Source organism: Plasmodium gonderi, assembly GCF_002157705.1.
Source record: "Plasmodium gonderi DNA, contig: Chr12, whole genome shotgun sequence".
Lineage (NCBI taxonomy): Eukaryota > Apicomplexa > Aconoidasida > Haemosporida > Plasmodiidae > Plasmodium > Plasmodium gonderi.
Genome location: NW_021628937.1, coordinates 1,655,855 through 1,671,871, shown reverse-complemented (window position 1 = coordinate 1,671,871; position 16,017 = coordinate 1,655,855). Strand labels below are relative to the sequence as shown.

At 31.0% G+C, this 16,017-nt stretch overlaps 1 protein-coding gene across 1 annotated transcript; it reads left to right on the top strand.

Moving 5' to 3' along the window:
* Window positions 1-3,271: 3,271 nt before the first annotated feature.
* On the top strand, window positions 3,272-12,987 carry PGO_123400 (variant-silencing SET protein; the record flags this gene model as incomplete). The annotated part of the gene is made up of 5 exons (XM_028689130.1): window positions 3,272-10,741; window positions 10,963-11,315; window positions 11,640-12,102; window positions 12,335-12,415; window positions 12,613-12,987. 5 exons carry the CDS (start codon window positions 3,272-3,274, stop codon window positions 12,985-12,987), a joined length of 8,742 nt encoding a protein of 2,913 aa, XP_028544931.1.
* Between the last annotated feature and the right edge of the window lie 3,030 nt (window positions 12,988-16,017).

Here is a 16,017-nt window from a genome sequence, read left to right as displayed (position 1 = left end):
ATTTTAAAGTTTATTATTTATATTTTTTCATAGATTGAGGAATAAATTGAGCAACATGAACTGTGATTAATTTTTTTTCTATTAGCTTGGAAAGAAAGTTTTTATAGTGTGAAAAAAAAAACAAAAAAAAATAGAACAAGTGCAAAAGAGCATAATAGATTAAGTGAATGGCACTGTGTACCTCTTTTTCTTTTTCTTTTTTTTAAGTTTAAGATATATAATTCTTTTCCTTTGCTTTTCTTTGTTTTGTTTTGTTTTTAAATTTCATGTTTTACCATAGTTAACACGAAATACTCCCCTGAACTCAAAACGAAGAGGATGCATTTTTTTTTTTTTTTTTTTTTTTTTTTTTCACACACGAGCTCTAAATATATATTTCGGGGCCTAGTACACATACTAGATTTTTAATATGAAATAAAAGGCTTCTTCCTTTTTTTTTTTTTTTTTTTTTTTTTCTTTCTTTAATTCAATTTTATTTATAAATTTTTCAACATTGACAAAACATATTTAACCTTATCAAATGTTATATGAAGGTGTCTAAAATGTCGAAAATATTAAGCGGACTTATAGACATAACTTCCATTATTTATTACCTATAATAGCTGCTTTTCCTTCTTTTTTTTTTTTTTTTTTTTTTTCTATTATTAGTTGTGCTTGGTGAGCTAGAATAAACAGAACAAGACAACAATGGCACAAAATTGTTCAAACAAAAAATATGTCTACTATATTAGCAAACAAAAAAGGAAACATGTTTCTCTTGTAATGATCTTATGTACAATATGGACGATTGATGCATGTTCTTCCTATCATCCCCCCTCCCCCCCATTTTCTCTTTTTATAAATAATACTGTTCTTTTTCCTTGTTTTTTAAATATGAAAACCTTTGCATGTATATATCAATTAACAAGTTGTGTGTAGAACCACGAGCAAAGCAAACGGGTGCCTTCCTTGAACTAGTGGAAAATAGATATACAAATTCGTTCTAGAAAACGTGGGGCCCAAAAAAAAAAAAAAAAAAAAAAAAAAAAAAAAAAATACTTTTAAATGAGAATATTCAACGATGAACGTGCTTATATCAATGAAGATCTTTCAGTATGTTCCTTAAAAATAATTTGTATTCAGCATTTTGGTCCATTTGGATAAGGGAACAAATTCCTTATTCGCAGAAATGTAAAAAATATTCATTGCAGTGCCGAGTTGCAAAAATGTATCGAAAGAAGAAACAGAACAAATAAGTGGTTTTGGGGGGGGGGGGGGGAGGAAGGTGGTGTTCGTTTGGTTTTATATTACTTTGTTTTGTTTTTATTATTATTATTATTATTATTATTATTATTATTATTATTTTTTTTTTTTTTTTTTTACTTTAAACACAAGTATGCCATGATTCCTTGTGAAGACATAATAACAGTGCAAAAGGGGGGTAGGGTCAGGACACTGTTTTTCCTTAAGCAAAATCCAAAAGTCTTTGCCACGGAATTTTTTACGTGGTTCAACATATATACATGTTTCCTCTTTGGCTAGAACATTCTTCTTAACGAGTTTGTTTTTTACAAAGACTATCATTGAATTGGCTCTATCCATGTATGGTAAAATTAAACAAGGAAGGCATTTTTTTTTTTTTTTTTTTCCCTCTCATTATTCCACATTTCGTTTATAACTTAAATTCAAGCCCATTTATGGTATATACTATATATATTATAATATACTGCTAAAGCAATTTTAAATATGGTAGGAAAAATAAAAAATATAAAATTTTAGCATTACATGTATGGGACAATAAATGATAAGAAAAACACTTTCTTTTCTCCTCCCCAACGCATTTTTTTTATTTTTTTTTTTTCCTTTTTTTCAACTTAAAGCATTCCTATAAAAAGGTCATAATAGGAATGGGTTGTTTTAAGTGGTTAGAAAAAAAAAAATAAAAATAAATAAAATAAAGGAAAGCGAAGGTAAATACGAATACAAAACAAGTTGAATTAAGCTACTTTAAAAAAAAAAAATAAAAAATAAGAGTAATTCCCTTTTTTTTTTTTTCGAAATTGTTACGAACACCTGTTTCAGTATTTTGCAGCCTCATGCTAACTGAGGTTCGTTTTGTTTTCTCTTATTTTTTTTTTTTTTTTTTTTTTTTTTTTTTTTTTTTTTTTTTTTTTTTTTTTTTTTTTTATATGGGCATACCTATAATCACTATGAAGGATCTTATCCGTTTTTGCAATTATGGTTCAGATCCCTCCCCCATATATTAAGTATTTGTAACATTGATATATTTTGTATTACATGTATATGTATATATATATATATATATCTATGTAATACATAGTTGGAACGCGCTTTGAAAAGGAGATTGTTTTCAGTTAGGCACGAAGAATATATGTATATATTCTCGAAATAATATGTATGATTGCTTCCATCTCTACTGATTTTTACTGATCAATTCTCGTTGCTTATTTTGAAGCAGTTTTTCTGTACAAGAGCGAGGGAAAAACAAAAAAGTAAAGAAATAAAAAAGTGAAAAAAAATAAAGAAATAGAGAAGGAAATAATATAATAAAAATAATTATTCAAAATAAGCACTTTTTTTTTTTTTTTTCTTATGTGGTTTCGGAAAAATAGGAACCACAAAAAAAAAAAAAAAAGGGGGGCTTGTTTTAAAATGTACATTTAAAGGGAAGAAAAATATAAACAATTAGTAGAAATTTTTTGAGAAAAAATTGAGAAAAGTTTGAGAATAAATTGAGAAAAATTAAAATGTAAGTAATGCATGTGCAAACGCAAATTTTTCAAACCAAGTTGGTAAGCTTATCGTTGCATATACGTGAAGATCATCCAATTCAACTGTACACGTCTTTTATGCGACTCAACACTTTTATATGTATGCGTTTGTTCATGTTTAATTATAAGCACATATAAGCAACATGCCAATGAAAGGGGATAAATGGGGGTGGTACATTTGCACGTCCCGGTAGACAATAAAGAAGAATGTGATTTATTCCATATTTGGAACATCGCAATTATTAATTTATTTTAATTTTTTTTTTTTTTTTTTTAATTTGATTAAACCTATATATTTAATCCCTGATTTTATCTATCCAATTTGTCTTTTAATATTTCTTATTTGATACTCATCGGCTATCTCAGCCTTCCCTCGGGTTGCTTCTTATCTTTTGTTGCCCTTTCCAATTTATGGACAGAAAGAGTAAATGTTCTTTTTTTTTTTTTTTTTTTTTTTTTTGTGAAACATATTGGGTATCGAAACGAAGGAAGAGAAAAATATGGAACGCAAAAATTCCCAAAAGAATATCAATATATGCAATAAAGAAAATTCTAATTTATATAAAAATAAAACAAAAAGTAGACAAGTTAACACATTTGTAAATTATAACGAAGAGAATGATGTAAATGAAAGAAATAATTCTATCAATTCGATAGGCAAGTTGTTTGATAAGAGAAATGCACCCCATGATAAGGAATTTCAGGGAGCTAATATATATTCTGAAAGATGCAGTGGTAGTAGTAATGTGAGAAATATTGGCATCAGCAGTAATTACAGTTTTGCAAAAAACCATGAACAAGTGAATAATAATAGTTTTGCTCGAGAAGATGGAGTTAATCATAAGGGGAAGAAAGGAAAACTGGAAGAAGAAGAAGAAGAAGCGGAAGAAGCGGAAGAAGCGGAAGATGCGGAAGATGCGGAAGATGCGGAAGATGCGGAAGATGCTGAAGATGCGGAAGATGCTGAAGATGCTGAAGATGTAGTGGAAGATGTGGAAGGTGGTGAAGACGGGGTGGAAGGTATGGAGGAAGATGTGGAAGCTGCTGATGATGGAGTGGAAAATGGCAATGACCTAATTGTTGGTGAAGGAGGGGCGTACAAGCAAAGCACTAGATCGATGGCTTACTTCGAAAATAACAATAGAAAAACGTTGTACAGACATAATGTACTAAATGAAGAACAAAAAAACATTGAATGGCTACTCACTAGAGAGAAAAATATAGAACAAATGGAATCTATTAATTTTGATGATCTAATGAAAAATAACCTTTTTAGTTTTTTCCACAATAGTTACAGTAATAGGACCGATGTGAGTGACCTTAAAATAGGAAATAAAATTGGAATGAGTAAAAGAGATGGAAAGCACGACAATACCAGAAGGAATAACACCACATCTGATGAAATGGAGATAATGAACTTAGCAGATTTGTTGTATAAAATTAAGAAGGAAGAGTACATGGTTGAGCCAGATGATGATGGGACACCTTGTGATGTGCAGTATGAGAGAAAGTATTACAAGGCCTACGATGGCCCTTACGTTGGGCCGTATGATAGGCCGTATGATAGGCCTTATAATAGGCCTTATAATAGGCTTTATGATAGATCATATGATAGATTATATGATAGGACATATGATAGGCCATATGATATTCCTTATAATAGGGCATACGATAGATCCTGTGATAGGCCCTGCATTAGATCGTACGATAGGAATTATGATAGGACTTACGACAGACCCTGTGATAGGCCCTGCCTTAGATCGTATGACAGATCGTACGATAGGAATTATGATAGGAATTACGACAGACCATGCATTAGATCGTATGATAGATCGCATGATAGATTGCATGAAAGATCGCATGAAAGATCGCATGAAAGATCGCATGAAAGATCGCATGAAAGATCGTATGATAGACCCTGTGATATACACTATGGAATGCAACGTCTGAGGACTTACGGGGAAGGTTACGATGGTCATTATGACAATCGTTTTCCCCAACGGTATGATGAAGAGTATGAAGTGGGTGGTGTGGTAGAGGGTAGAGAAGAGAGGCATAGTATGAGAACAGGAATTCATGAAATATGTGAGTATAGAGAAAGGAAAAAAGAAGCTGCAGTGACATTAGATGATAAGCATGCATATATGATGCTTCATGATAACAGCAAGAGAGGAGGAGGAGGAGACATGTTTATATACAAAAATAACTCCAAAAATGGGAACGAAAAGTTAAGGGAAAAACAACAGCATGTTTATTCCAACATAGCTGATATATGCAAAAGTTACATTAAAAATATTAATAATATTAACAAAAATGCATTTAAAAATGAAAACAAATCATCCATTTTAAAACATCCTAGTTGTATGGCAAATCCATATGAAGATGTGTACAATAATGGAGATCATTATAACAGTAATGATAGTTACAAATTTTCGATGAATAAAATGGCTAGTAATAAAGCCCAAGACATGAATCCCAAAAGTTATAAAGTTATAAATGGTAAGGTTGGAAACAGCAAGGAATCAAGTATTCACACGTCTAGCAACCGAAGGATGAACAGCAAGGAGAAGAGTAACACTGAGGTGAACAATCCGGAGAGATGCTTAAAGGAACGAAGCGACAATCAGGTAGTAGTTAACAATAAGATGCATCGAAAGCAATTGATGAACCACCAGGGTCTTATCGAAAAGCAATCGAAAAAGAAATTATTGAGAGAAAAATCACCGAATGTGGGTACAGAAGAAACTTACCAAGAAGGTAATGTTCCACAGAAAACTGTACGAAATGTACATTTTATTGAAAGTGATCTGAAAGGAGATAACCAAAAGTGCAATAAAAAATATTATTTGACAAACGAAAAAAAAAAAGACACATCTTCCTTAAATAATATCGATAAAAATAGCGTCCATTCAGTGGCCTTATCTAATATAGATGAAAGGAAAAGTGGTGTGGAGCAGCAGAAAAGAAGGAAGAAAAAAAGCAAACATAATGATTTAAAAAAATTAGATTATTCAAAGGTGGATTCTTCTCCCGGCATGAGAAACCATTCGCATGAGAAGGAGATCTCACCGAGTGACGCTGGTTCCACAAGCAATAGTGGTAACAGGAATGGCACCATCGTTGGCAGTATCAGTGGAAGTATCAGTGGAAGTATCAGTGGCAGTATGAATGACAGCATCAGTGGCAGTATCAACGACAGTAGCAATAGCAATGGAAATAAGGTGTGCGTCGAGAGAGGGGGTCAAGCGGGGCCAACTATTCAAATGGAAAAGGAGAAGGAAATTCCCATGGAAATTATAAACTACTGCAAGGAAAATAATCTGGTTCTGAGTGAAGATATAAAGGATCTCTTAAAATATTATAGTGAAATATCAACCACAACAAATGCATCCAATAGCAGTATTAAAAAGTGCATGAATAATTCAAAGATGCTACTGGAGCATGTGAATATTTCCCAGAATTCGAATAAAACACATGTTGAAAGAAGAAGTAAAAATGATAACCCCTCAACAAATAATGAGAATAATAATTCCATGATTCATGAAAACAAAACAATTTCTTGGAATAAAAATAATAAACATATGAACTTGAATACAAAAGTACCACAGAAAAGTTCGAGGTTGCAAATAAGCAAAGACCCTAAATATGAAAATGTATCATACCAATTCGGTAGTAATAATGTCAAAAGGAATAATATGGATGGTTCAACAGAAAGAAAAAAATTAACGAACAAAAATACCATTTCCATAACAAATCAAGAGAAAGAAATAGATTCCAAAGATGGTAATAACAGTATACGAATAAATCATGCTAACTCTCTTGTGAGTAGAAAAGGTAGTATGCGACACGTGGGAAAAAAATATGCCAATATTGACAACATCAAGCTTAGTAAAAACTACAACAGGAATGTGTGCACGTTGAGTACCAATATACTGAATGCAGGCATGCAAAGTGGTGACTTAACCACGGGAACATCTGGAATTAAAGAAGATGGGGAGGGAGAAGCATCGAATAATTTAAAGAAACCAACAGATGAAGAAAAACACAATGGAAGGAATAAAACGAAAGTAAAATTGAAAAATAATCATAACAGTGATAAGAACAAAGTAAAAATGAAGAAGAATAATAATGAGACCCCAATTGAATCGATAAACGAAGAGGAACAAGTAAAATTATTACAAGATTATTATGAAGATGTAATAAAATGCTATAGAAAATACACCCTAAAAGGAATTGATGATAATAAAACGTTTCATTTTTGTGAATATTGTGAACAGAATATTTTTAATTTAAGTAATATTTTAAGTAATAATGAAGCAAAGGAATACATGTACAAATGCAACATTTCATGTGGTAGAAGTTTCCATATAAAATGTGTAAGTCATATTAAACGAAAAGGTAATAATTTCATTTGTGTTTTCTGTTTATATGACATAAACTTCTGTACCTTATGTAAGGAAATAACAACAAATGACAAGTTGATACCTTGTTATTATCCGCTGTGTAACTTATTTTTACATGCTGAATGTGTTGAAAATTTGCAATTATTAAACATCGATTGTTTGAAACAATATCAATATTGTTCACATCTGACAACTTCTAACACATTGTGCAATGAAAACAAAGGGTTAGATGCTCCAAATGATGTAAATAAGGAATTATCACCAAATAGGAAAATATGGAAAAAGAAACGAATCTATTGCAGAAAAAGAAAAAGATGTGGGGGAAAAAAGAAATGTACTACTTTAAATAAAAAAATAAATAAAAAAAATGGTTCCACTTTATTAATTAATGTAAATACAAATAAGAGTCAGGAAGAGGGGATAAATATAATAAAAAATACAACGGATAATAGTGATAAAATGAAAAATTTAGATAGAAAATCTACCATTTTAAACACCTCATTAGATAGTAACGAACTAGCCAAAATGGACGAATCGTCCAAAAATGGAACAAAAAATATAAGACTCAGTAAATACATCTGCCCCTTACATGTATGCTATGTTTGTAAAGAATTTTATATCATTAATTTGGAAAAAGTGAAAAATAAGGGAAGAAATTGTCTCTTCAGATGCATAAAATGCTTTAAGTCAGTTCATCTTCATTGTATGAATAATAGTTACATTATATCGTATACACAGAAAATTATGTTCTGCGCCAACCATATTGATTATTACAAGACTAAGCATATGGAAATGTTTCTTAAGACTTTTAAAAAATTACCAAGCCCTCCACTAAGAGCAAGTGAAAGTAAGAAAGGAGTAATAAATGAGATGTCATGCATTAACAGAATTTCTAACGATCACGCTACTGACATAACCAATGTGAATCATAAAAATAAAAGAAGTAATAATAATAGCAACCGTAATGATTCCCAACTATCTGCAGAACCACGCATGCATGAAAATGATAATTTTGCACATGTCTCAGATACAATGAGGAAAAAACCGTTGGGAGAAGAGCTGAAAAAGTCTGTGACAAGCAATTCTGAAAAAAGAAAATGTTCCAACATGTTGTCACCATGTAAAGACGAAGATGTTAAAAATTTGGAACAACAGGAAAAATTGATAAATTCCAATTTAAAAAATGGAATTATTTTTCATAATGAATCCAAACAGGTGGAGAAAAATGAGACAATGAGAAACGGTGCTGAATGTGTTTCTGCATGTAACGATGATGCACTTACTATTCATGAGAAAAGGAACAAAGAACAAGTAATGTTTGATTTAACAGAAGAAGAGAGAAAACAAGACAACAATTCCTACTTAAGAAAAGATACTGAAAGGAAGGATTGTTGTGTAACAGAAGAACTGAACAATTGTAATGATGTAGTTTCTTGCAATTTGACATTTTCCATTGTGGAATACAAAAATACGGTTAGCACACTTTTGGAAGCTGATAAAAATGAAAGTATTAATAAAGAAGCAGATGTGACAAAAATGAATGTGAAAAAAAGTACCACAAATAATTTGATGCAGCAACAACACCACCATAATTATAAAGAGAGCCCATGCTTGTCGAATGAAAATGGACGTGTTTCTTTGATCCAAAAAGACATGAAAGGTGGTGAAGAAAATAAAAATGTAAGAATCAGTGAAGAGGTAAAAGAATATGAATGTAGGAGAAATGATGATATATCTACAAAATCAAAAAAAAGAAAAATATCAAATGTTAATGATATTGATATTTTGAAAAATTACAATTTAGACATAAATATTTTAAGTGATTTCACCAGAAGCAACGCAGATTTCACTATTTCACAGAATGTTAATTCTTTGATTAAGAGCAGCTCCAGCAGAGGTGGCATAGATGAGGAAGACCATTCGTTTATATTGAACAGGAATGAGGAGAATCAAATCGATAGGGCTGCAAATGAAGCGGCAGAAAATGAAGTGGCAGCAAATGGAACGGCAGCGAATGGAACGGCAGCGAATGATCCTACAAATAATTATGGTATAACCCGTACTTTCAGCAAATGTCGAAATGTAAATTTCAAGGAGAAAGAAGAAACAGAGTTAGAAACCCTAGCTGGACCCCCATGGAATAAAATAGACAGTTGTAAAATGGAAATGATATGTAAAGATCTTTTATCTGCAAACAAAATTTGCCATATATATACGAAGGACAACTTCCAAAGTGCTGCAGAATATAATTATTATGTACACATAAAAGTAAAGCGAATTTTGCATATGGAGAAATCGTTATTATCACAAGGTGAAATACAATCAAATCAGATAAGTGAAGAGTGTGAAGAATACATAAACCTATTGTGTACCTTTAGAGAGGATTTTATTAATTTTGTCATCTTTTTGTTTAAGAAGAGAGACAAATGTGAGCACCAGAGTGGGAATAAAAATGAGCTTAGTACAGGAAAGGAAAAACAAATCTCCAAATTTCAAGAAAACAAATTTGAAAACAAAAGTCTAGTGCAAACAATAAACAATAAAAAAAATACGATTAAAAGGAGCAACATAGATAATACTATCCTGAATGAAACACACAAAAGAGTGGAAGAACTCATCTCAGATGAAGAGACAAAAAATAATGCACCATGGAATGACCGTTACAAATTTGTGAATAGAAAAGGTGGGGGGAAATGTGAAAATGCGGAAAAAATATTTACACAAGAAGAAGAAGCTGTAGAAGAAGACCCAGATGAGGAAGAAAAGATCAAATGGGGATCCAATGATTTATTAAATATTTTGTATAAAGAATTAAAAAATGCATCTGGAATTAGAAATGTTGAAAAGGATAAAATGAATAAGAGTATAAGAGTGATTAATAATTCCCAAGGTGTCGAATATAATGCATACCAAGACACAGATGTGATTAAAATAATGTCTTTTAGGATGGAAGATAACCCTTGTATTAGCACCAACCCAAACAGATGTATGAAGTGCCAATTTAATGGAATCAATCAATCCGGAGATGCAAACAGTGCAAGTTCATGCATATGTAAAAAAAATGGAGATACCATAAAATGTAAAGATGAAGTTGTTAATATAGATACAGGTGATGACTGTATGAATGATTTGAAATTAGAAAAATTACTTTTAAATACAGAAAATAAAAAAAATCAGATGAATGAAAATAATGGAGATGTAGAAGAAGATCTTGCAAAGGGAAAGAGAAAACTGTTTAAAAATGGTAAAGTTGATTTTGCTGATTTTTCACATATAACAAAAAATGGATACAAAATAGATGTAAGTATTTTGAAAAAATGTAGCCCCTACTTAAATTTTGAATATATTTCAAAGAACGTTTATCTGAGTGATCAAAATAAAAATTTGTTATCCTGCAAATCAGATGATTATAGATGTTTATGTCAAACAGAGTGCGATCCCTTTATGTGTTATAATTCTTTAAGCAAAATACAATGTTCTAGAAATAGGTGTAATTTGCCAATACAAATTCAAGACAAAAAATGTTTTAATCGCCCCTTTAAGCATTCCGCTATAAAAGATTTGGAGGTAACTGTTCACATAATTGTTTATCCGGGGACAAGAGCTCTGTAGAATTCTATGTGGTCTGAACTCCACTGCATTATTATTACGTCTGTCTTTATGCATTTGTGCATCTGCTCACCATTTTTAACTCATTCGTTTGTGTTCCTATCCTTTTTTTCATTTTTTCCTCTACACAATATACATATCTTGCTCACTACCTCTCCCCGGCTTGCTTCTTCTCCCAGATAAGAAAAACGGAAAGAACAGGATATGGAGTATTTTGTAAACGAGATATAAAGAACGGAGAACTCATATGCGAATATGTTGGAGAGGTACTTGGAAAAAAAGAATTTGAAGAAAGAATGGAAGCATATCAAGAGGAAAGTAAGAAAACGGACATGTATAATTGGTATTCTATTCAGATAAATCGGGATGTTCATATTGATAGCAGAAGAAAGGGAAGTATTTCAAGATTTGTCAATCACTCTTGTTCTCCTAACAGTGTTTCTCAGAAATGGATTGTTCGTGGGTTTTACCGCATAGGAATTTTTGCTCAACAGGATATTCCTGCTGGTGAGGAAATAACATACAACTACAGGTATGTCGCTTAATCAGCTGACGAGAATATTTGGGCTATCCTTATTACTCCACATACACTCACACGTGTGCACATATATGTAAAACCGTTTGTGTGATTGCATATTTGTAAAGTAGGACGTAGAGTCCTCATAACTGTGCTATACGAATGAGTCTAGACGAGCTCATGCTTCTTTCATGCACGTGAGGAGATAGCAGTAGGGCATAGGCCTCTATGCAAAATACATATATATATATATATATATATATATGTGCACATTCACATTTGCATACACATATACATGTACTTGCATGTCCTTACTCGGCTTTCCCTTGACCGTCACAGCTACAACTTCGTGTTCAACAATTTCGAGTGCCTATGCAATTCAGCGAAATGCATGAATTATAATTTGAAGAAAAAAGAAGAAACAGACAACGACTTAAGCGACATTGAAATAAGAGACAATGACATATTTAACCCGATTGAAAACTTTAATAAGCTACATAGAAAGATGCAAGACTGGATGGTGAACCTAGAAAATACAGAAACGAAATCGTTATATCAGTATAATAAAACGAATGCCATTAATTTAAGACTAATGGAATGTTTCTCAACGTGGATTTTTTATGATTTGAATTTTCATAAAAATCAGTTTCTGTCTCTTAAATCTAAGCCTTTTAATGCTATGAGCGAATTTTGGAAAATATTAGTTTCATCCTTTTCTGATGGGGAAAAAAATATTATAAACGCGTTCAACTTGTTTTTACCGTCTCTTATAAAAATTGGCCAATTGAGAAGGATACAGCAGGTATGTGTTTTTACCACATGTGAAATTGTTACAGTGAGGGAGAAAGAACAGAGCAGTTAAAGCAGAGAAAGGAAAATAAATAAAAAATATTTCTCGTTTATGCTCCATCCCGCGATAACTGATTATATGAAGCCCTTTTCCGTGTTTATTTGATAAACTATTGATTTATTTTATTTTATTTTTTTTTTTTTTCGCATGTACCTTTCTTATCCTGTTCCGTTAAAATGAGTAGTATAGCTACATCCTGCACAACGTCGTGGGAGCAGAACATGAAATGTGGAATTTGATTGACAAAGGGTTTGCCGATGATGAAGTAAGCAAAAAAAAAAAAAAAAAAAAAAAAAAAGTACATGCATTTTTGCACGATGATGCATATGGAAAAAAAGAAAAATAAAGCATTATTGCATTGTTTTTTTTTTTTTTTTTTTTTTTTTTTTACATGATTTATTTCCCACACTTGTCATACTTCCATAATTGATTCATCACTCAAACTTGTCTAACCTGTGACAGGTATGCAGAAAATGCAGAAGTTGTGGGAATCTCACAATGTGCGATAAGTGCTTCAATAGTTACCATCTCATTTGTGGAAACATGCATTCGAAAGTGCACAAAAATAATGAATTAGTTTTATGCAAATTTTGTCAAAAATATGATTACAAAATAAAATGGATTAAGCAGAGTTATAGAGACCAAATGAAGTGTTCCATTGAAATTAGAAGTAATGCCTTTTACAAATTAAATCGTGATATTATCACCCTACTTGAGCAATCAGTAAAATACACGAAAAATATGTCCCTATCGGCAATTCTAGAACACAACTCAAAGGAATGCAACAATAAAAAGCTCAGGTTGAAAAAGTTTCAGTACAAATACGTCAAGGCATGAAGGTGAGAAAGGAACAATTGGAACCGACATGGCTAATTTAAGTAGGACTCAAAACAGGACTCGAAACAGAAAAATGACCCTACAAAATTCATTACCCCGTCTAACTTATTTCTTACACGTTTACACATGTATACATTATCCCATCCACTCCATCCGTACAAGTTCACAGTTTCAATACCGACATAAAATAAGATACAATTACACAACAGACACATCCCAATATATTTCTTAAAAAAAAAATTTGCATAAGTTACCGTTTTTAAATGTGTGCAAAACGTTTCAAGGGAATATTTGAAAAAAAAATTTTTCCTATCACCCTCAGACAAACACATGCAAACTATTGTGGCACATGCAAATCATTTCAAGAATTATCACGTTTCATATTTGATGATACTTTTGTGAGGTGTTAGTGCTAGTAGATAACCCACATGGTGTTTATGCGCACGGGTATATACCTACATACCCTTTTGTGAGTTACGTTGCAATACTTATTCATTTGATTTCTTTTCTCACATTCAATCTATAGTTATATCCATCCATCTATCTACCTATGTATTTATTTTATTTTTTATTATTATTTCTTTTCGTTTTTTTTCCTTATAAAATTTTGAGCATTTTTTCGCCTCCAGTTGTTTACGCCTTTTTTTTTTTTTTTTTTTTTTTTTTTTTTTGTATTAAGATTTACATTAACACATGTGCACCTCGATTATTTTGTGCCACATGCACGTGCGCAGATTTGATAATTCATCATTTTATAAACTGATCATTTGGTTATTTGATCAACTTGATTATACCAGCGCCACACCATTTGTTTATTCAACAGTTTTGCAGCCCCAACAAAAAGGGAGCCCCACTGATCCCTCCACACTACCATACCTCTCATTTATCGTTTTCAATCGAAACTATAAGTGGATGCATAAGCAAATGTATATTTTTTTAGATAATGAACACTTGCTAATAAAATATCCGATTTGTTTTTTCTTTTTTTAGCAAATATATATTTTTTTAAATATCATTTATGAAAAGATTTTTCGGGAGTTATTATATATCTTCTACTTATATATTTTAAAACAAAGTGTCTAAATATATGGGTGCTGTTTGTTCTGCTACAACAGTCTTTCTTGAAACGATTTGTGATTTGTAAATTTATTTTTTCTTTTTTATATCAACTTTCATTTCTACCTTTTTCGTCCGTGTCTCATTTTTATTCCTGTATAAAAATATTTTTCTCTCTCTTGTGAAGGCACGAATTAGAGGGGAAATTTTTTTTTGTCAAGAGAAAAATGAAATAGCATAAAAGGTGTAATGTGGTATACGAATAATAAAATAACTTTAAGGGTATAAAAAAAAAAAAAAAAAAAAAAAAAAGGAACAGTTTTGTTAAAGCTTACACCATAAAGGAAAAAATATATATATTTCATATCCTACACTTTTTGAATGCATAATCAAACATAAATATGGAAATAGTACAAAGAAAAAAAAAAAAAAAAAATCTCTTTTTCACTCGGGGGTACCTCAAAAATGTGTGCGTTGTGAAATGTGACATCGTATCCAAATGGAAAAGAAAAGTCAACAAATTGGTAAATTATAGCATTAATTAGTGTTATAACAAAAGAGGGGAAAAAAGAAAAAAAAAAAAAAAAAAAAAAAGGGCGATAGAGTGGTAAAGTCGCTATAAAGAAGAGTTTACAAATTCAGAAGTCTACTTTTTCTTTTTTATGTTCATAAAAAAGAATGTGTTTTTAGAAAATATTTTGAATTTTTTTTTTTTTTTTTTTTTTTTTTTTTGCGAGTGAACACTGAGATACACTTTTTTTTCATTTGCGTATGAAAAAATATAAATATATTTATGTGTGTTTTCCCATTATAAACACATATTATATATTTCGTTTTTTTCATTTTAAACGTATTTTTATCATTTGTGTCGTTTATGAAATATGCAAAAGTATCGGAAATTTGTATGAACATGCCACGTATATATACCAATATGGATATATATTTACTTGTTTCTGTAGCGTATGCTTTTTCATATAATTTCCCCCACACTTAGTGTATATGCAATGTTTGTTCCGTACATACCATTAATGTTTTAAATGAAAATTAATTCCCTTCATTTATTTATAAGGTAACTCTGTCCTTTTCATTAATTTATGAGATACCTTATTCGCTTCATTCGTGTATGTATGCATCTTATTCGCCCATTTTCCTATGAAAAGTTTAATGTTCGTGAGTATTGTTTTCCGCGAGATCCCCTTCTCGCACAAAATCACGCAAGTAAAAAAGGATGCTCGAGTGCAAATGAGGCAAAATATTCAAAACAGGGAATTGACAGCCGTTCCACAATAAAGTAGGTTTTTTTAAATTTATGGAAAATGTTATTTTCCTCTAATTTTCTCTTATGTTTTTTCCCCTATTTTTCTTCCCATGTTTTTTCCCCTATTTTTCTTCCCATGTTTTTTCCCCTATTTTTCTTCCCATGTTTTTTCCCCTATTTTTCTTCCCATGTTTTTTCCCCTATTTTTCTTCCCACGCTTTTTCCCCATTTTTCCTCTTTTTTTTTTTTTTTTTTTTTATGTTAAAGCAACCTTTATTTATTTTATTGAATAGATGCGTGCACGCATGCACTTATACAAGGGTGAACAAATTTATTTATCCGTGTATTTATTTGTGTATTTATTTTTTTTTTTTTTTTCATTACTGTCTTTCTGCATCACGATTAGTGTGCTTAAAAATTAATCATTTGGCATGAATTAAAGCATGCACACTGGGTATGAAAGAAAGCATGTCCTTCTTTTTATCATCTTCTGACAATTTTTCTCCATTTTTTCGTATTTTTTTTTTTTTTTTTTTTTTTTTTTTAAACCATTTTTTTACCCTTTCTAAGTTTTTTTTGCCGTTTTTTTTGTATAACACATTCGTTTTAACCTTTTTTTTTTTTTTTTTTTTTTTTTTTTTCTTTGTCCACTTTTACGAAGAAGTGAGTGGCTGTGTGTGTGTCTATATTCGCATATACATATTTTTCTATCTTCC